The sequence below is a fragment of the Hippocampus comes genome, unplaced genomic scaffold, assembly GCF_001891065.2.
Source record: "Hippocampus comes isolate QL1 unplaced genomic scaffold, H_comes_QL1_v1.1 scaffold205, whole genome shotgun sequence".
Lineage (NCBI taxonomy): Eukaryota > Metazoa > Chordata > Actinopteri > Syngnathiformes > Syngnathidae > Hippocampus > Hippocampus comes.
Window position 1 is genome coordinate 985,534 of NW_017804874.1, and position 21,970 is coordinate 1,007,503.

The following is a 21,970-nucleotide window of genomic DNA, read 5'->3' on the forward strand; positions in this document are numbered from 1 at the left end:
TTCAGTTATTTGCTGTTGTATCGCCGATTTTCAAAATGCAAATGATCTGTTTATTTTCAAAGGATAGTTTGTTTTGTTATTGTTTGGTTGGTGTCTTATATGAAACTGCGACATTGCGCAATTTATTGGACAGACTTGTTTAAGATCACACAGCGTAATTTGGGTGGCATTTTATTTCGTATTTTTAAATCATCTTTTTATTTTTGACTATCTGTAAATTTAGTTTCCTGCTCTTAATTGTGAATGCATACTTGATGGTTTTAAATGCTGCTGAAATTAAGTGCTGCTTGACGAGCCTATACAGTATTGCGTTCTTGTATGTGACGTCACTGAAGGCCTAAGGTTGAAATGCACGGCCCGCCACTGCCGGTTGTCTACCATGTCGAGGCACGACCACCATAATGACAAATAATTTTGTCGATATCTTCAGGCCTGGACTACCCAATGTGAGAAATTTTGAGAAAATTACAGCAGATTTTATTGACATGGTGAATGCTCAGATTTTCTGTCATGGCCATGCCTTTTGCCGAAAAGTCACAATATTCACCGTAGAGCATGATCAACATCTTGAGGCTTTTCGAAGAAATGTTCAGTTAAATTCATTAAACTGGCTCCATGTAGTACATTTAAATGTAAAAAGTTACATTTCTAGTCGTCACTAGGTGGCTCTACATGTATAACAGAATATTATCATATAGAGGTCTTCATGTCACGACTATTTATATATGTGTGTGTGAAGTTTGAGATTTTTTGGAGCATCTGCATGGGAGTTATTAAGCATTTCCTCCTCTGTGGCAAAAGAAATATTGGATGCAAATTTTTGATGCCCAGCCCCCATGATGTCGTGTTTGGAAAACTCATGTTTTCCCACTGTTGTTGTTCCAGGTTATTGATGGTATAGCTCAAATTTGAAGTCAATCAGACGACTCCTCTTGGACAAAAATTAAAATGAATGAAGTGTCAGACAGGCTACAAAGATCTGTACTTCATGATTTCATAGAAACTACTATTGTGAGGGATCTGACTGGAAAAAATGTGTGCAGGTAAAATAAACACTTGGAAGGGGTTTAAGTTAAAACCCAGGGCTGCTCCGAGTTAAATCGTTGAACTAGCAAGGACCCTGCAGTCATCCACTGACCCTTCTTGAATTGCATGTAGTACTGACCTCCTAGCAGGAGCGGGGCGCTGTTTGAAAAGCAGAGATCCCTTTTGCTGCTCAGCAAGCAAACGGAAGCCCGCCATTGAGCACAACGTGTGTGTTTCGTATTCTGCTGTCTGAGACCAAGGAGGGAGTCCCTAAAAAAATCCTCATCCAGATACTCGTGGGAGCGCTTTGGAAGGATGGCGTACCGAGGGCAAGGACAGAAGGTTCAGAAGGTTATGGTTCAGCCTATTGTATCCTTTTTACCCCTTGCCTTTTTTGGGATGAACCATAGGGAAGTCATTCATTTAGCTTTAGCAGTTAAGCTAACGCTTTAACAAGAGGTAGCTGGCGTTAGCCATTCTATTTTGATGCATATTAAAAGGCGGACGACTACAGAATTTTAATCGTTGTTTAAATATTCTACTCTTGGAGTGTATTGACTCGCTGTGGAGACCTGCGAAATGCACGACCATTGATAGTAACGGTAAAGATAAAATGCGCGAAATTGTACATTTAATACATTTCTGGGTTTATTATTGTTTGTAGTTACTGCTGCAAGGCAAAAGACATCTCGCAGAATTTCGTACTCGCATTCCTGCATTTGATGAATCCAAATAAAATTGTAGATAAAACTAAATCCGTGTGCTTAGTGCTGTATGTGCAGTAGTTCTGTGTAATTGTGTATCAATGTCCTCGTAAATAATTTCTTTGACCCCATCAATCAGAACCTTATCTTCAGATATCTCCAGAATGTAAGTATTTATTATTTTCTTTCTTTCTTCTGTTGATAGTGTTTATGGGATTACAAAGTGAATTTGTTTCTTTCATCCACAGCGCTCAAGGATCCAGGTGTGGTTGTATGAGCAGGTCAACATCAGAATAGAGGGCTGTATCATTGTAAGTCCCCCTCCAATCTTCCAGCTATTACTGTTGAAATTGTTTTATTGTTGCTCTGATCTGAAAGAGAAATTAACATTAAATAAAAATGAGTCAGAGAAAGTCCAAATGCAATTTGGCATTTGGACTTTCTCTTTTTATTGACATGGAGAGAACATGCAAACTCCACACAGGAAAGCCGCAGCCCAGAATCGAACCCATGACTTCTGCACTGTGAGGCAGGCGTGCTAACCAGTCATTTGGCACAGCCCATTATTTGGCTGATGCATTTAAATTAAATGGTTGTTAATAATGACCATTTTTACCTAAATCGTTTCCTACTGGGGCAACATTCATTCTCTTCTGCCGTTGTACTGACTTCACTTTGACGTGCTGCCATTGCCATACTTTGTAATTCAGAAAAGGCAATTGAAAGTGGTGTGTTGGAAAGGATATTGTGGATATAATTAAAATGTTATAAAATACAGAAAAATGTATTCGATTTTGGGTTGGAAGTGTTGCGTCATATGATTTGCATTTAAGAAGGTTAACTCCAGGGATAGGTAGCTATGCATTTTAAATCGATGTACATTAATTCTATAAATGTATTGTGTAAATTAGTTCTCTTAAAACAATATACTGACCAGTATTTGCATCATTAAAAAAAATACCAATGTACTTTCATTTTTATTTTAAATGTGGAAGAAATGTAACCAACAAAGGTTTGGGGGGGTCAGTTTTGCAATTAATGCTCTGTTGGATGTTTAGGGTTTCGATGAGTACATGAACTTGGTTCTTGAGGATTCCGAGGAAGTCCACATGAAGACAAGGAACAGGAAGCCCCTGGGTAAGAGGTTGTTTTCATCAATCCATCCATCCATTTTCTAATCTGCTTATGCTCACGAGGGTTGCGGATGTATCCTACCTGTCTTTGGGCAGTAGGCGGGGGTGCACCCTGAACCGGTTGCCAGCCAATTGCGGGGCACACATAGACAAACAACCATTCGCGCTCACAATCACACCTACGGACAATTTAGAGTGAAAGGGGTTATTTCATTTTCTTACTTTTTTTTTCCTCCCCTAACCCCTAAATTCTAGCTTTTTTCAGCATTGGTTCTTTAATGCAAGTTTGAAAGCATGGAACATGAGTCATGTCGCTGTCAAACAGAATACCTCTATGCCCAAATATGGTCAAATCTTTTTTTTTTTTTCCCATCCCACACATCAATACCAATGGTCCTTCCCACTTCCTTTTGTTTTTTAACAATATTAACCAATCCAGAGTGCTGAAAATAGCTTGAGAACCAATACATTGAACACAACTCATGTCTGAGAAGTAGTGGTGTCATGATGCATCTATTTAATCGATCTATCAATGTGTCTGCCACTTACATCGACCGCGCTGAACTAGTGTACATTGATGCTGGTCATACATATACACAATATCCGTTTCAAGTTATTAATTGATATGCTTAACTTAATTTTATCCTCAAAATTCCAAATACATTTGATTTTTCACTCGCACACGTCTGGTCGTCGACGAGGATTTACATCAACTACACAACATAGATCATGGCGGTGAGGGGAGATGTTTGATGACGCAATGCATTCGCTTGCCTGGAAACACTTTGGATTGAGCAAGAAATGAGATTATATTGACGAGACAGTTGCCGTGTGCAGCCTTTGCAAATCTCAGAGGAGCACGATAATTTATTGCTGCATCTTGATCGACATCACAACTGCAGAAAAAAACATGAATGATTCAACAGTCAAAGAGGTTTTGCTGCCTTATTTACATGACAACTCGATCATAAATCTCTTGCTCAAAGAATTATTTCATATGCATGTTTTGTCCACAAATTGTTGCAAATGGACGGTAGAGTTTGACCATTTTTCGGGACAGGAGTCACCTTAACTTTAATCACATGATTGGGACAAAAACATTACGCTGTAGCAGGTAGTACGTGTTCGTGCTGTCTCCACCCTTTGGGTCAACATCTTTTCTTTTTGTGTCACATTTCCCTGAAAATAATCCACAAACTAGTGCCATTGTGTTAACACGATCTGAGATCCCTGCTGCCCCTTTGTCCGACATGTTTTTTTTTTTAAACATGAATGCATGTTTAATCTCTAGAGCAGTGGTTCTTAACCTTGTTAGAGGTACCGAACGCAACCAGTTTAGATGCACGTTCACCGAACCCTTCATTAGTGAAAAATAAAAATTTAAAAAAGTAAATAAAACTACATGGCATAAGTATAGGTTTTTAAAATTGTATGATATACTATCAGGACAGTCACACGGTGACTACTGAGCAAACTAAATTTCCCGCAACACTGATTGGACAGGCAATGTAATGTGACCAACTGCACGCAGCGTGTAATAACTAATCAACATGTTGAGTCGGGTGTGTCTCAGCCTCCATGAGAGAGGCTCTGTCGAACCCCTGAGACCAATTCACCTGAACCCCTAGGGTTCGATCGAACCCAGGTTAAGAACCACTGCTCTAGAGGTTTGTGTCATTTTCCGTGTGATGTGAGAATATCCGCGAATGAATCGCTTTGTGTGTGGTGTGTTGATCTTGCCGTTTGGCTGCACACCACACATGTTTTTGTTCTCATCCCGTCATAGTTTGGAAGACATCTGACAATTTTAAAATCTTGCCATGTGAGCCAGGCTTTAGCCTACGTCACACTAAACGGGATCACAACGCTTGTTCCACAATTCATAAAAAAAAATAATAAATAAAATAAATCTTGGTTTAGAAATGTATTACATTGGATTAATTACCTCAATTAGTTATGAGTAGAAAATATCAAGAAGTAACTTTCACCCAGTGTGTGTGTGTGTGTGTGTGTGTGTGTGTGTCCACTTGAGAGTTGACTTTTTATTGAAATAAGTGTACTTTTCTGATCGACGTCCATATTTCTTCTCTTTCTTCTAGGAAGGATCATGTTGAAAGGAGATAACATTACCTTGCTGCAGAGTGTGTCCAAGTGACATCAGTAAATCCCAACCATTCACGAGCAATGTGTTTCCTTTGTTTTAGACCTTCATTGTGACGTGTTATTGAAAGGTGTCAATTTCTACAATTTATGTTCATTTTGAAAATAAAGTTTTCCTTTGTCATAATTATTTTGGGATTCTTTTAATTGGATATTACCCTCTCTCACTTGCATGAGAAATTGGGTCATTGTGTTGCATTGTCATCTAGTGGCAGACTATTGTAATGCATGTAATATGTCGGTCAAACCTCTGACGTGAGCAGATATATTCAGTCCAAACAAGCTTTATTTAATGAATTGCATTGCGCGTTTAGTTCTAAAATTTGTCATTTTAAAATATAATTGTTGAGTGTGGTTTTGAATGTGTTATTTGGGCTTGAATTGTATTTATATACCCCTTTATACTACTTTTTGTTTGTTTTTTGGTTTTTAGTTGATGTCCCGGCAGTTAATAATTGCAATTATCAGACTTAAAAAACAAAAACATATTTGGCGATCCGAAAAATGTAATTCCGTTTACTTTCGCTGTAGTGTAGTGTTGTGCTGTGCAGTGTGTCCCTGTTCGGTTGCCTGGGAAGCCCCTAGTCCGGAGTGGAGCTGCCAACGCCCGACGTGAAGACATCAGTGGGAGATACGGTAAGGGAAAATTCCACAAACGTATCAATTTATTATTCTTAGTGTTTATAAAGTAGGTGACGTCGGTGGAATAGTTGTGATGGACGTGAAATCCCTAAGTTGTGTGATATGTCGGTGACATCGCTTTAAGATTAGCCCGGTGGCTTTGCTAGCAAGTTAATTAGTGTGTCCAGTTGCTAGCCAAGACGGTTTAACACATCCGTTAAATAATTATAACGGGAATTCAACGCCCGTGTACGATTTTTAGATGTTCATCGATTTTTAAGTATAGTGGTAATTGAATACGTACAGTCAGTTGGGAATTTAAAAAAAACATGCATACTTGACTGGATACCGGCCATCGGTTAGCAGGCTGTGAAGCCGCGTATTATCAGCTTGGGTTGAAACGTCGTAATTGAAAAACATTTGTAAGCTTTCATGGAAATGACAACAGAAACAGAACATCCAAAAAGGCCAATAATCAGAGAAATGTTTCATCGATTGTATGTCAGCCGACAGGAAAATGGGGCGGAGGTGGAGGCAGATTGAGGCCAGCAATAACCTAAATACAGTAGTGTACAGATTCTACTTGTGTAGCTAAGCTAACGGTAGCTGTTTTTCCAATGATCCTCAGCGATCTTCTAGTCGTTACCCATTTTAGTCAAACGTGATGATTTTGCAGACTACGGGGATACATTCCCCACACCTCGAGTACGTCGCTTATTCCGTTTTTTAACATTCACCCAAAATTAGTTATGCGGGTCTAGAAACACGATATTAAGTATCCATGACAGTATAATGACGTCTCGAGCCACTGAATTTGAAGGACGCGAATTTGTTGAATTTCTTTGAATACCTGAATGTTGGAAAGCTGTTCTTCTTACGATTATTTTCTTTCTGTTTTTAATCATCGAGTGTTTTAAGGCCTAACAGATGTCGTGATGTTGAAAGAACAATGTATCATTAACACAACGGTTTAAATTTTTGTATGCTGGAGTGAATTGCATTGTTAAAAACAAAGTATTGCGCATTGTTGTAACAGACAATCAATGTACTCCGCATTGACACTTTTATTTGCAATCTTATATCGTTTGTGTACATTTATATCAATTGATTACGGCTTATTTAGTGGTGTAGAATTGGGACCTCGAGGCCTTAGGATGGCTTTCTTTCAGGGTGCGTTGTTGCATACAAATGCTTGTTTTAAGACGTGGGCATTGTCTATTAATTGCGGTTCTGATATACAAGCACCTCAATCAATGTGATCCAGCATATCAAAATGTGACAAAGTGACCCATATTTCAGAAAATACGTTTGATCAATAAAGAGCATGATCAATAAAGAGAATGATTTGACATCTCAGCTTTCTAATGATATACGGGTACCAACCATTGGGATATGCTCCATCATTATTAGTCATTACATTATCACAGATATGAATAGGTATACTGTAAAAAATGATATGCTCCCTTTTGAGCTATATGCCTATTATGATGCACAAATAAACGGCAATCGACCAGTCAGAAGCCAAAATTTTGTGGGCATGACCTCTATCTAGCACAGCAACCGTTGCCATGTTAGTGCGACACAAACAATGATGCGGCTCATTTTATGGACTTTTACTGGCGACTGAGCTTCAGGCCGTCAGTACATTTTGGGCCAATTCTACCTCATAGCTTGTTTCACCCCTTAGCCCTCAGTTGTGCATGTATATGAGAACGAAAGGGGTGTCTTAATTCTCAAAGGGTTTGGTCTTACACCAGGAAGTGGCCACAGCTCCGAGATGTAGCCTGTGAGCTAGCGAGATGAGACCTGGGCCGTGTCCAAATGTCCGCCGATATCCCCTCAACCCCTCATTCACTATATATTCCCGCACTATATGTAGTACTATTTCGTAGCTCCCTGATTCTGTTTGGTGATTTGGGCAGTCAGCACTACTTTTCTTCTTGTCACATAAGACGTGAACGCCCTACCTGTCATGATGCACCAATGCATTAAGATCTCTGAATGTTTATTGTGAACAAAAAAAAAACATTTTAAACTGTAATTTATTTCCTTGTTGTACATATTTTCAATTAAAGAAATAAAAAAAAATCCGTGGCGTATAGTTACTGTATTGTTACAATATTCATGCTTACGCCATATCGTTTTCTTGCTCGCAATATATCGTCTCTCTGTTGAATGACCATCGATGCTCACTACTTACATTCTGGGTAATTTTGAGTGCACTACATTTTTTTTCTGTCATGATGCACCAATGCATTAAGATCTCTGAATGTTTATTGTGAACAAAAAAAAAACATATTTTAAACTGTAATTTATTTCCTTGTTGTACATATTTTCAATTAAAGAAATAAAAAAAAAATCCGTGGCGTATAGTTACTGTATTGTTACAATATTCATGCTTACGCTCTTGTCACATAAGACGTGAACGCCCTACCTGTCATGATGCACCAATGCATTAAGATCTCTGAATGTTTATTGTGAACAAAAAAAAAACATTTTAAACTGTAATTTATTTCCTTGTTGTACATATTTTCAATTAAAGAAATAAAAAAAAATCCGTGGCGTATAGTTACTGTATTGTTACAATATTCATGCTTACGCCATATCGTTTTCTTGCTCGCAATATATCCTCTCTCTGTTGAATGACCATCGATGCTCACTACTTACATTCTGGGTAATTTTGAGTGCACTACATTTTTTTTCCTTTTGGACATTCGGGCAATCCTACAAAATGGTGTAACTCCTGAATAGCGCATTGCACAGGCAATCGTGTGCACATTTGGACAGAGCCCTGATGTGAGAACAAGACCTCTTGCGTGATATCACAAAAATGAACAAGGAAACTTCCAGATGTGTGCTGATAATCTCCAAGGTTTACTGAGTATGGCGGAGCTGACGGCTTTGTATATTGGCGCTGTGGCCAAAAGTACTTGCTGTGGAAAACAGTTGGTGCCGTCCGGGGAACCCACTCTTAGGCAAAACATGACATTGGGAAGTACGTGTTTGTTTTTCTTTATGGCTTGCATTCTCGTCAGGATTCGTTCAATGTCGCAAACGTTCGTCAAACTTTCTCAGACGTTCGCCTTCGAGGGAATTTTTAACATGTTAGCTCACTTCTTTGAGCCTTCAAAGAGGTTCCACTGAGTTGGCGGCAAGGTTCCAAAGATGTTGACGCTGTTGGAGCATGGCACAGATGCCCGAGTAGGTGTGGCTTTGATGGCGCAGGAATCCCCATCGTCAGGCTAATGCCAACCCCACTCATCAAAAGACCAAAATAAAAATTATAGGGTTACTTGGGCCAATGGAAATTTTTATATAATGCTATGATTCATTGTTTTCTCATCGCACAGCACTGCATGGGAAGGAGCCAGTCATGCCTCTCGTGCATGGAGCTTAAGTACAAACAAGATCGGAGAGATAAAAGGTGTGAAATAACTTTCCCGTCACTATATAAATAAACTAAAATAAATGGGAATAATTTCTCCTTGACCATTAACAGAACTATGAAGAATGTTGCAGTCTTAACTAATTCAGTCCTGGGGTCAGTATTGTACCAAGTCTTGGTACCCATCCCAAATATTGGTGTCTGGTCTGTCATGTGCCGGATGCACATTGCTCTCTCCAATATGTTGCTATGATAGTTGCAAAGTAAATATTCATCTTTGTTTTTGGTCTTCTAGGTATTGAATGATTTGTGAAGAATGCAGACCATCAAGTGTGTTGTCGTTGGGGATGGTGCCGTGGGTAAAACCTGCCTGCTCATCTCATACACTACCAACAAATTTCCCTCAGAATATGTACCGACAGTAAGTATTTGGAAACTGATTGAATATCTTTTTTAAACTACGATCATACAACTTTACTAAACGACCATACAACGTAATATATCTTGTAATGTCATTCTGTGAATAAAACTTTAAACATTATTTGCATATTTAGCAGTTATGTTCCAAGACTAGTGAATGCGTCACAACTGGAAAAAAGTCAATATTATGTCACTTGAAACTAAAGAAAGACAATATCATACAAATATAAAGCAAGTATGAATGTTGTTTGGAACTTTTCTGGTTTTGCCCAGTGGCAATCGTTCCTGACAAAATATCTAGGATGTGCCTGAGAAGTTATGACAGGGGTTGCCATCTCTGCGGCTGTGAAAACGTGTGTATCGCTCGGAAAGAACTAGAGAGCAGCTCGCACTTTGACAAATTTGACAAGTGCAGAAAAGGATCCAACAAAGACCCCCCCCCCCATTTTCAGTTTTCACGTTCAGCCAAGACTTTTAATGTTGGTGAATCTGTTTTTATAATGTGGGCATATGTATATATTTAGGATATGGGAAGTAGATGGTTGACATAGTTTTATGTTTGTTTTGCAGGTGTTTGATAATTATGCCGTAACCGTAATGATTGGAGGTGAGCCCTACACACTGGGCTTATTTGATACTGCAGGTATGTATTTGATCCTTTTTTTTTTTTTTTAACAAATACTTGTTTATCCAGTGCATTTATCTACATTTATGTAGCTTTGGCGATCACTTGATCTGAAACCCCAAAATTGTTCTTTTAATCTCTACTACTCACTCCAGCCTGGAGATACTAGTTTTGGTGGGCCTATTGTGTCATTAATATCAAGGCTGCACATTTGACAGCTGGTCCATCCACATTATTGTTTGTACTTTTTCCAGGTCAGGAAGACTATGACAGGTTACGACCTCTGAGTTATCCCCAGACAGATGTCTTCCTTGTGTGTTTCTCCGTCGTGTCTCCCTCATCATTTGAAAACGTAAAAGAAAAGGCAAGTTCCCCTCCCATCTTCTTATGACTGTATTCCTCATTTGATTGTGTGCATTTAAATTAGTGGTGAAAACGAATTTGGCATTATACTGTCACTTTTGTATTGCACACAAGTAGTCTTTTGTATCTGCGTTGATTTGACAGGAATCTGACACTCTTGCTTTGTGGAAGCACGTCACTGACGTGTGATGTCACTTTGCTCAGAACCGCCGGCACCACAGACAGCCCAAATGGCAGATAAATGTCATTCTTTTTAATTGAGCTGTTTTAGTGGTTGAATCTCAAGGCTCGGTGCACACCGAGCAACATGGCCGAACTGGATACTCATGAACAAATTACAGTCAGCGCCTCACACATGCACAGCTGGCCATTCACCCTCACACACATACCACTCACTGTCACGGTAAAACCCCTGGTGTTCTAATTAGGAAACCACGTCTTAAGGTGCCACACCAAGTGTACTGGATTATTTTTTTGTTGAACAAAATGGTGGGATTGTTAAGAAAGTAGTATATTGCCCTGGCCACGATAGCTAGAGAGAGAACAGGTAAAAAATTATGTGTGGATATTGGAGTACATTTTGGCAACTGAGACTTGACACCCTTTTCACCGCACATGCATGAAATAAATACACCGCAATTTCTCAAGAATAACACACCCTCGATTACACCTCCTCCCTTTTTTCAACAACCCACAGAGAAAGAGCTTCACATATCTATCTATCTATCTATCTATCTATCTATATACAGTGAAACTCCTCTACAACGAAATAATGTTTGCAGCAAGAATTTTTTCACAACAGGGGGTTTTTCACTGTAGCAAATTTGATCTCAGATGTCCTCCCTTTTTTTCAACAACCCACAGAGAAAGAGCTTCACCAACCAGCTTCACATATCTATCTATCTATCTATCTATATACAGTGAAACTCCTCTACAACGAAATAATGTTTGCAGCAAGAATTTTTTCACAACAGGGGGTTTTTCACTGTAGCAAATTTGATCTCAGATGGAAGCACACACACCCACACACACAAATGTATGTGTACTCTATTTTTATTCCAATAGTGCATAAGTATGAGCACACACTTATTTGACACTTCATATTGTCAGTGTAGAAAGAAAAAAAGGGAAAGAAATTACGAAATTTACGATCAGCATTCACTTTCACTTGCATCAATTTCTTGGATATTGTCTTTTATTTTGCTTGCTCTGTCTTTCATTTTGATCACTTTTACCCTCTCTCCCAGCATCAGAGCTCTTCTTGTCTTAGGTGCTTCGCTATGAGAGAGAGGCGCTCTAGTGAGCGTAAGGTTTTTAGCCTTCGAGAGCTAACTATGGCCATCGAGGACTACGAAGCGTCCCGTGGCTGTTTTTAGCATGATAACAAGCATTCGAGGAAACGTTCGTTTATTTGAATGTCCGTTGAGCCACGGTCAATGGCCAAGAGGGACCTCACTGTCTATGTGTGCAGATACTGAAGATCTATAGCATCCGATTAGCTGCTCAGAGTAAATTGCTTATGGCTCGACGGACATTCAAATGAACGAACGTTTCCTCGAATGCTTTACTTGTGATGATGCTAAAAGCACCCACAGGACGCTTCGCAGTCCTCGATGGCCATAGTTAGCTCTCGATGAGGGTTTCTAAGGAACATTTAAGGTTACAAAGGATGACTCCAAGCTCTCATGATTTTTAACAGATGTCCAAAAACTTACTTGAAAAATTCAGTTGTTTAACCTCCACTTTTAAAGCAGTCAAAGTTTCAAAGGAAGGATGGGTTTCAAAGTGGGGTCCTGAATTGTATTTATTTATTTATTTATTTATAAAGGGGGTGACAAAATTGACTCAAAAAATTTTAATGAAATATGTTACCTCAGGTTTTAAGAGTTTCAAAGTCGTAGTAGCTTCGGTTCTTCGCTGTTAGATAAGACTTCGTTGTAGTGAATGTCTTCGCGAGGCTGGAGCAGAGAAAATGATTTCGTATAACGCAACAGGGGGGTTTTCGTCGTATGGGGGGCAGCAGAATGGGAATTGTGTTAATGCATGAAGATTTTTTCACATAAGGGGGTATTTTCGCCCATGTAGGTTTCGTTCTAGAGGAGTTTCACTGTACACACGCACACACGCATACACAAGATGGCGACGCGAGAGTTGCTGCCTTTACAGCAGCTCCTATAGTTTTTGTTCTTCTATTTTCTTCCTTTCATAACTTTGCTGTTGTAAAGTGTGAATTTCTTCATTGTGAGACGAATATAGGTTTTTATTCTTATTAAACGGTGCTGAAAGAAAAGCGACCCCATTACATTGACCCAGCGCCTGTTGCCAGCTTTTAGCTGCTGCCCCATCACTAGCAAGTGTTAGCTAGTGGCAGCAGGCGCTTGGAGGGCTCAAGTGCTCCAAATAGGCTTGTTGGAGCTGTTAAATTGCTTTCCAGAGATAGTCAACGTAAATGACTTCGCACATTCTGATGCTGATAGCCTGACCCAATCCCGGTTCTAACTGATCACTTCTGAACAAGCCAGGCTTACTCAAATGTGTTGCTTTAGTCCAGTGGTTCTTAACCTGGGTTCGATCAAACCCCAGGGGTTCAACGGAGCCTCTGCCATGGAGGTTAAGACACACCCGACTCAACATGTCAATTAGTTATGACATGCCCGCTTGGCCATCACTGGCTGCGGATGATCACATTACATTGCTTGTCCAATCAGTGCTGCGGGAAACTTTGTTCGCTCTGTAGTCAACGTGTGACTGTCGTGATAGTACGTCATGCACGGTTCATTTTGTGCACAATCAAAAACACGTATACTCATGTCTTGAAATTTTATTTACTTTTTCTGGTTTTAAAAATGCGTTTTTTTATGTCTTTAATTTTTTAAAACTCTAAATTTTATATTTCACCAATGCAGGGTTCGGTGAATGTGCATTTGAACTGTTTGAGTTCAGTACGTCAAACAAGGTTAAGAACCACTGCTTTAGTCGGCAAAATCACCAGTGGTCTTCTAACAACATCAGAGATGAAAGTCCTCCGGATTTTCCCGGAATTCCGGGTTTTTCAAATTTTTATGAAAATTTCTCCGGAGAATTGAGGAAAATAAAATAAATAATAAAATTAATCCGGATATTAGTTGACAACATTGAACGAAGACGCGTTTGAGTTCGTTGTATTGCTTTCACGAGCGTAGCCATATTGAGGCACTAACACTAGTAACGGTAAAGAGATTTTTGTTTGTGTAATAACGACAGAAGACATGATGGCGTTTGACTAATGGTTTAGTAGAACGAACGGCAACTCGCAACAACAGTAGCAAGCGTCATTTTGCCTCTTGGGTTATACCATCTCAACTAGAAGATGGGGGATAGTCCCCAAACAATTTTCGTCTCTTTATAAACACACCTGCTAAACCCCAGTGGAACGAATAAAAGACGCCGTCAACAAGACAGTTGTGGCCAAAAAGGGAAAAACACAGATTGGCAGAAAATCGTGTCCGTCCGACTTCGAGTGTCGTCTCGGCTAACTTAGCTTAGCTGTTGTCGTGTGTGACGTCATTTGCGTCGACGCTGATTGGTTGAAATCAAAAGACGCTCTTGCGTACATGTTCGCGCTGAAGCACGCACAGCAGAGAGCAGCGGACTATCTACTGCTGAGGCTCGCTTAGCTTGAGTGGCGTCGCCACAACAGTAATACCCTTGCCTCGCATTCTCATGGCCTCGCCATATCTTGGAGATTTCGAAATTTCGGCCCGAACGGAAGCCACAAAGGGTACACGTGTGAACACAAAAGGAAGATTAATCATTCAATGTCGAGTATTTGAATAGCATTTTGTGTAAACTAATTCATAGGTGATCGGCTAAGTGCGTGTGCGTGCGTGCGTGCGTGCGTGCGTGTCTCTCTCTCACTCTCTCTATATATATATATACACACACACACACACACACACATATATATACCTTTATTTATTTATTTATTTATTTCTTCCGGAATTTTCAGAAAAGTCCACTTTCATCTCTGCAACATTTGGTCTCGTAGACCAAAAACAGAATGGGGAGACACTCTCTAAAATCTCATGAATATTTTAGCAAAGAAAATAAACTCTTCACAGCACCACACTAGGTTTAACAATAAAGTGTTCATTATTAAGTGGAAATATTTTACCCGATTATCCACATTTTCAGCAGAATAAAATATTATATAGCTTACAGCCCTGCAGCCCTTGATTTGCTGCTTCATTGTGACATTGCCACGGCATTTGTCTGCAATTACATTTTCCAACAAAAGTACATGCCGACAGTCATCTACTCATGAAAACGTAGAGCAGATAGTAGCACACGACATAACAGTTCAGTCGCGTTTGGCCACTTGGCTCAGTGTGTCATCTTCAATCATATTCCTTCTGCTAGTGAGAGGAATTACCGTATAAGGAGGTGCACCATATTTAATAATTGATTATTCCAATGCAGTTATTGAGTCACACTCATTTACATTTGGTTTGCGATGCATATAAAAATTCAGTATCTTTTCCACTGCTTAAACTGTAGAACATTCATATGTGAAGTCTTATTGCAACTGTGTTGTCAGCTACTTAATTGTCTTTGTGTATCCAGTGGGTTCCAGAGATCACACACCATTGTCCAAAGACCCCCTTCCTGCTGGTTGGCACTCAGATTGACTTACGAGATGACCCCTCAACTATCGAGAAGCTGGCAAAGAACAAGCAAAAACCTATTACTCCAGAGACAGCAGAGAAACTTGCAAGAGACCTCAAGGCTGTGAAGTATGTGGAGTGCTCAGCCCTCACCCAGGTAACGTAGACATTAGACAGACACTTGTGAAAATGCATAATACATATTAATTTTAATTGCAAGAGCTAAGAAAATGGAGGGAAAAAGTGCATGTCTAAATTCCAACCTAGCCTTTGCACACAATGCTTGATAAGCTTTGTCTTGCATTCTGCCCCCCCCCCCCAACCACAAATTTTGAGTAGTGTACTGTTTGTGTGTACGTGTTTTTTTTTCTGTCTCTCAAACAAAATCATAAGGATTTGGGATGTACATTTTCCTGTTGTAGTCCACACGGTGATGACATGAAATAAAATGCAGCCATTTGCCCAAAGCTGTGATAGGCTCCAGCACACCCGCGACTCTCGTGAGGAAAAGCGGCGCGGATAATGGATGGCTGTACATAAGCGGACCTTAGTTATTTTGTAGCAGATTTTTTTGCGGGTTATTATTGTCAAAATAATTGGAGCTGGATTACAGTCTAAGATAAAAATAATTGTACTCATGTAAAGCTTTATGAGCTAATCCATTTGGTTGTGTCGTTTAAGAAGGAAGGGAGTAGTGCTATTGTGATTCAGAACAACTGCGCAAGAACAATAGTGTGACTTAAATCAGCATTTGGCCCCCGCCACACTCTTAAGCTCTTTCCTTCCCTCCCTCCCCCTCTTCCTTTCTTTCTCCCTCCCTCCCTCCTTCCCTGCAAAGTTGCTGATCTTAATTTCCTATTTCCTGTACAGTCCTCATCTTTGAATTTCTAATCGTGGTTGAGGTCAACTTGCACGGTTTCTTTGTTTGTGCATGTATTTAAGTCAGACCTTCTACACATCCCCTCAGATTCTTTCTTTTTCCATAGCCTGCTATAATCTTTAACATCTTTCCATGCTAACTGAGATATTGTTGTCTTTCCCTTCTTGTCACTATAGCGAGGGCTGAAGAATGTATTTGATGAAGCTATCCTAGCTGCCCTAGAACCTCCTGAGATGCAGAGACAAAGAAAATGCTGCATATTTTAAACAATGTGCAACTGCTCCAACTTATGTCCACTGCTAATTGTAGCAGTTTTACTTTAGACCGGGGGGCCGCCAACCTTTTTGAAACGATGAGCTGCTCCTTAGCTACTGATTAATGCGGAGGGCTGTCAGTTTGATAGTATGCAATTTTGAAATAAATTTGCTCCAACTACCTTCATATGTTATAATGATGAAACAGATAAATATCAATTGGCCACACTTCATTATAAATATCTGCCAGTGTTCGCATTTTGAAATGATCACTTCTACATTATTCGTGGAGAGTCACACAGTGTCTCATCACCGGTGAGCTATTTTTGGAATAGGCCCGCGGAATACTCCCATAGTCCTTGAGGGCTCCCTGGTGCCCGTGGGCACCACGTTGGTGACCTCCGCTTTAGACTCTTCTTCAAAATCTTCAAAACATCCATATGCAGGTATAAAAATCGAAAGCAATTGCAAATTCTTTTTTACTACCCAGTTTAAAGCCTATATTGACAATGCTTCATGGCTAATCTTCATTATTTGTATCTTTCAATTGTTTATCGTGCTTGGACTTAACGACTACCACACTGTCAATTAACATGGTCCAAGGTCAATATTAAAGCAAAAGCAGAGCAAGAATTTGGAATGCCTATTTTCTTGTCATAGTTGACACAATGACGCTGTGGACTAAACTTGGCATGCCTTTGTATTTAATTTAATCATTTGAAAAGAGGGAAGAAGGCATCAAAAATGCATTCTGAGAGTGTCCTGCTATCTTGACCACAACGGTACATTATGTAATAATCTTCAAATAGAAAAGTAGAGACTAATTCTACGCACAGATCCATTGTTTTTGTTCGGCACATGCTTTTGGACACACTTTGTTCAACTTCTGTACAGGGTGGTTCATGAGTTTGCACTCAAGGATGTGAATGTCAGCGAAATATTCAGCCAACAAATTCAGCTGTAACAACCATACCTCTTCTGGGGGGGACTGATTGCGTAGTATTCAAACGTATGCCAAAAAAAGAATTTGGGCTTCGATCCACTAGATTGTTTCAATTGTGAAAGTAGGGATCGACTCTCCACAATGAGTATTTTCTTTTCACTTGGTTTCAAAACATTTCTAATTAGGAGTGTGTGTGTCTGTGAATTCTTGTGTTATTTGGAGGTTACCCATATTGCCACTCTGCTTCTGGTGACAGTGAAGTAGTTTGAGTTGTTTGGAGCAACCTAAGAACCACCGAGGCAGAGACATGGGGCACTAAGCAGTGAACAGGAACTTGTCACAATCTATCATGTGAGGACGTAAGCGTGTTCATCGGGTGTTTTGCAACCCCAAAGAATGGAGAACTCAGAATTTTGCGGCATAACACGCCACTGCCACAGTTCCAAAATGTTGGACTGGAAGTTATTTTTACATATTATTAGCTCGATAGACGTTTGCCTGAAAAGTGCTTGCCACAGACCAGTCGCAAGAGAGCCATTTGCAGGCAGGTTGGTGAAACAACACTTCCTGTCTTTCTTTCACTGTTCCCAAATTCGTACAAAGAATTACAAGTGTCAAACTAAATCGGTGAATCCATCATGAAAGTAATCAACAACTAATTTGAAAATGTTCTTAATTGTACTTAATTGTTCAGAGCCCTTGTTCAAATCCTCTGACTCAAGCCTCTCACCAGTAATTGTTTCCTGATTTCTGTAGTTCTTCATCAAAGAAGGCTGACTAATCTTTTGCGTAAGACATTTGCAATTGGACATTTGGAAAACAATGATCAAAGCGTCTGAATCGAAAGAGTTTCCAAAATATTGGTGAGTACAACATCAATCCTCCGTGTGGTATTGCTTAGTTTAGTTTTTCAATTGATCAACAATACCAAATAATATTTGGTTAATAACCAGTCATTGGGCAAATAAATGGTAGTGTAATATGCACTTACATGCAAGATCAAATCTTATCTGATTCATCGATGTAACAATAGATAGAATAATTGATTCTAAACGTATTTGATCGTGACAGCCCAAGTAAGAATGACTATTATCTTTCAGCAGCACACATTACAAAAAGCGCAAGAGCAGCAAACATACAATGACACTATATGGTATTTGGATTTGCTCATCAAATTCATCGTCAATGAGTTTGATTATCGACTAATTGTTTAGAGGCACTATTTAACCGAAAATAGTCAAAATCCTCTCATTTCAATCTTTCAACAGTACATATTCTCTCATTTCTGTAGTCCGTTACGATAGCAGACTGATTAGCCTTTGTGTTTAATCAAAATCAAACATTTGTCAACATCTACCCGTTCTTTGGAAAACAAGGATCGACATTTTTACCTATTTTCTAACATGTTGCAGACCAAACCAGTAAATTTACGAGGGAAAAAAAAACATTCAGGTTTAGTCTATTACAAAATAATCGTTATTTTCAGTCATAGCATGATTTCTCTGTAGTGAAACTTGAAGTAGCCTCAGAAGTGTACAGCATATGAAACTTGTATCACTTCACATTCATCAGTAGCCATGAAGTAACTGTTTCCAAAATGTTGATGAGTACATTGCTCCCTCTCGTGTGAAATTGCTTAATTGTTGTTTATTTGGTTTGGCTTGATTAATAAACAATACAAAAGAAACAACAATCATCGGTTATTAAATAATTTTTAAAAATGGAGAAAAAAACTTGCAATACATTTCATGCAAAGTTCATTTTTATCTTATCATTCGTTTACTCGATAGAATAATCGACAAAAAATATTATCTAATGACAGCCTGAATTGTATTTATAATATAAAGTTTAACGTGTGATTATTCTTTTTTTTTTTTTTACTCCAAATGTGATATGATGGTATTCAGTAAACACAGAAAAATATCCCTACTCAAACACAGACTGTAGAAAAACTTGGATTATGTATATTTTAGTGCAATAATTGTTATGCCCTGCAGAGAAAGCAACAACGGTCCAAAACACCGAGCGTATAGCCATGGTGAATGTATGCAAACTTCTCAACAGAACCATGTGAAATTATTGCTTGCTGTTGTCACACAAAGAAGATATAACAGTTGTTTTGGAAGAAGAAAAAAAACAACCTATAATAAAGCACAAGTGAGGTACTCTTTCTCTGCTCCCTTGTTTTTTTCTGGAGTTTATCAAAAAAAATAAAATCTTCACATGGCAGATCCTCCGGTGTTGCATTTCTGTTAATGGTGCAAATACCTAAAATTGAACTGGAACTACCCCCATTGCACTGTGATGCATTCCATTCCATGCATGGACAAAATAATTTGAACTGCTCTAATATGCAAGATGGTGGAAAGTTTGTGATCATGTTTCATGTGAAGTTCTGACCGAAATAGAACGTGCTGTTTTTTTTCCTCCACTTTCTTGTGTTCAATTTGATTTGCCCTCGCTGTGCTGTTGACCTGACACGCTACTAAGTCAGATCTGTTAAAGGCATTTATTCCCTCCATCCATTATCTGATTATGATGATATTTATGAAGACGGATCAACAAATCGGTGTTGATCCAATGCTGCTGTGTGTTGCCACTATTCATTTTGTCACCTCAATTGACATGTTTCCAAACATGCCTTTTCTTCAGTTTTCACCGAGCCATTTTATTCTGTTCTCAGTTTTTCCGAATTGATTTACCTCTGTTTGTCCTCTGCATGTTTTCACTTCCCCCTTATTTAGCCTGTGTATTTGTTTTGTTTTGTTTCTCTACAGAAAGGCCTAAAGAATGTGTTTGATGAGGCGATATTGGCTGCATTGGAGCCCCCAGAGCCCAAGAAGAAGCGCAAATGTGTGCTGCTATGAAAAGCGTCTTTTTCAAAGCATACGCATCTAACACATACTCTTGCATACATACTGCCCCCACCCAACCACATTTCCATTCCTCTGCTAAGGCTGATAGACAGCACTGACCTCCAAAGGCATGACGAGAACGATTTCAGTCAACCAAGTTTTAACTGTCTCCGCAATAAGAAGCTTCACCCCGAAGTCTGATTTGGGGGTAGAAGATCAGCCTAACCAGCAGGTTATGCAGGCTTTGCACAGACTGCCATTGCCTCTGATGGGGATTCAGATACCAAGCTTATTATGTACATGTAGAATTAAAGTTGAGCTTTTAAGTAGATTGCTCTAAATGCAATCGGTGTTGTGGCCAAATCGACCTTTCAAATGCCCAACCGTGTAGTTGTCTTCAGCCATTGTGGAGCCCTGCCCCCACCCTTCCTAGTTGCCCGGGCACCACCGGAGGAAATGCTTCCATGACCATTTCCCTCTGCAGTTCCTGGTGCTCATGTTTTTGTTTGCCAACACCCCAAACACACGATAGTTGGACAAATGATATTTATTACTTGTTCCACGCAATTAACCACAAAGGCAAGTGTGTTGGTCTGAATGGACACTTAAATTGACGCAAAACAGTTAATAGTCCACTCTGAGTATGAATTCATTTATCAGCTCACATTCACTCTTATTTATCTGGAGTTGTTCACGGTGAAGAGATGACTAGCTCAAATATGAAATATTGCCACATTAAATTTACCCTTAAATACAGGGAAGTTGAACAGTGTTAGAAAAAGTGTACTCTTTATGCATTGCATGGGACCAAGGGAGAGTGCAACAAGATCTTCAGCCCATGTAACCCTGTCATCTTACACTTAAAATTGGTAGCGCAAAGCAAAATCTGCCTCATTTACTGGCACCAATAGACACGACTAACAAACACAAGGTTCGCTACACTTCTTTAGAGGTGGCACACCAACTCCTTTTGTAGCCTTTAAGACTGGGGGTTGTGAGTGCCGGCCTTCGTTCTTGTGTGGTGTTTGAAAGAATTTCCAACATTCCGAAAAGACTTAAATTCACCGGAGGAATCAATACACGTGAATAATTTGCATACACCCTGCGATGGATTGGCAATCCATCCAGGGCGTTGTCCACCTCGAGCCTAAAGTCAGATGGGACATGCTCCAGCTCAGCCCCACCCCTAATGAGAATAAACCCCATAAAAAATGGATGGGTAGATATAGCTGACCCTTTTGGTCTCTCAGGTACAGCTGAGTAAATTGGCTGTGAGATGGCACACATTGATGTAGGATCCTGTTTTTACCCAAATATTTTCTTTGGCAACAATGTATGTCTGTCTTGCTCTCCCTCCCAATTGCTTCATAATACAAACGTTTGAATTTATACCTGCCATTCTTTACCAAGAAAACCACTGCTTGGTTTTGCCGAATAACACCTCTTTATGGCAGAGAGACTGGTTGATGAAGATTTGGTTGGTTCTTTTACTGGTGACTTAGAGTTGGGTTAACATGCAGCCCAAGTATCATTGTTATTATAACCTGTTGTTTTTTTGGTGAAAAACCAATTGCTTTTGTCAAAGGTCTTTGTTCTTTGTATAATGCATTCTTAAAAATATTAAACTTATACCTTAATTGCCTTTACCACTTTAACTGTCAGTTATTGGTTTTTTTTTAAAATTTTTTATTGTTACACCTCAATAACCGAAGAACCTACATCTTTATTCATGAACCAGAAAGATTTCGCTCACATTGGCGTTGGGCATAAGAGGTAACGAGCCACTAGGTGGCACCGCTAAGCCAAAAATCACCGTTGATCCTGAGGCCGCAGCTCGCAGTTGGCAAAAGCCTTTGCTCAGTTTTTCTGCACAAACCACAAATCTAAAGTGGGCGAAGTAGCGAAGTACAGATATGTCAGTGCTGTGCAAAAGTACTTTTTTTTTTTTACCCATCTGG

General features: G+C 39.5%; 2 protein-coding genes across 3 annotated transcripts; both read left to right on the forward strand.

Annotated features, from left to right (window-relative positions):
- The first annotated feature begins 1,216 nt into the window (after positions 1-1,216).
- Positions 1,217-5,153, forward strand: snrpe (small nuclear ribonucleoprotein polypeptide E). The gene is made up of 5 exons (XM_019879551.1): positions 1,217-1,395; positions 1,870-1,896; positions 1,979-2,041; positions 2,789-2,867; positions 4,963-5,153. The coding sequence occupies exons 1-5, from the start codon at positions 1,342-1,344 to the stop codon at positions 5,016-5,018; spliced, it is 279 nt and encodes a 92-aa protein (XP_019735110.1). The 5' UTR covers positions 1,217-1,341; the 3' UTR covers positions 5,019-5,153.
- Positions 5,154-5,539: 386 nt separating this feature from the next.
- Positions 5,540-21,667, forward strand: LOC109521595 (cell division control protein 42 homolog). 2 transcript variants are annotated; one of them, XM_019879537.1, is made up of 6 exons: positions 5,540-5,659; positions 9,325-9,450; positions 10,020-10,092; positions 10,329-10,438; positions 15,040-15,237; positions 16,137-16,744. In XM_019879537.1, the coding sequence occupies exons 2-6, from the start codon at positions 9,346-9,348 to the stop codon at positions 16,224-16,226; spliced, it is 576 nt and encodes a 191-aa protein (XP_019735096.1). In that variant the 5' UTR covers positions 5,540-5,659; positions 9,325-9,345; the 3' UTR covers positions 16,227-16,744. The 2 variants fall into 2 exon arrangements, with proteins under 2 accessions (XP_019735096.1, XP_019735088.1); XM_019879529.1 differs by lacking the exon at positions 16,137-16,744 and adding an exon at positions 19,935-21,667 and having other exon boundaries at positions 5,541-5,659.
- Positions 21,668-21,970: the final 303 nt, after the last annotated feature.

Bases quoted from the DNA above. Each gene is read 5' to 3' on its own strand.
- snrpe (XM_019879551.1), top strand. From the start codon at position 1,342: ATGGCGTACCGAGGGCAAGGACAGAAGGTTCAGAAGGTTATGGTTCAG. The intron at 2,042-2,788 runs GTAAGTCCCCCT...TTGGATGTTTAG, and splicing joins GAATAGAGGGCTGTATCATT to GGTTTCGATGAGTACATGAA. The intron at 2,868-4,962 runs GTAAGAGGTTGT...TCTTTCTTCTAG, and splicing joins AAGGAACAGGAAGCCCCTGG to GAAGGATCATGTTGAAAGGA.
- LOC109521595 (XM_019879537.1), top strand. From the start codon at position 9,346: ATGCAGACCATCAAGTGTGTTGTCGTTGGGGATGGTGCCGTGGGTAAA. The intron at 9,451-10,019 runs GTAAGTATTTGG...TTTGTTTTGCAG, and splicing joins CCTCAGAATATGTACCGACA to GTGTTTGATAATTATGCCGT. The intron at 10,439-15,039 runs GCAAGTTCCCCT...TTGTGTATCCAG, and splicing joins TTGAAAACGTAAAAGAAAAG to TGGGTTCCAGAGATCACACA.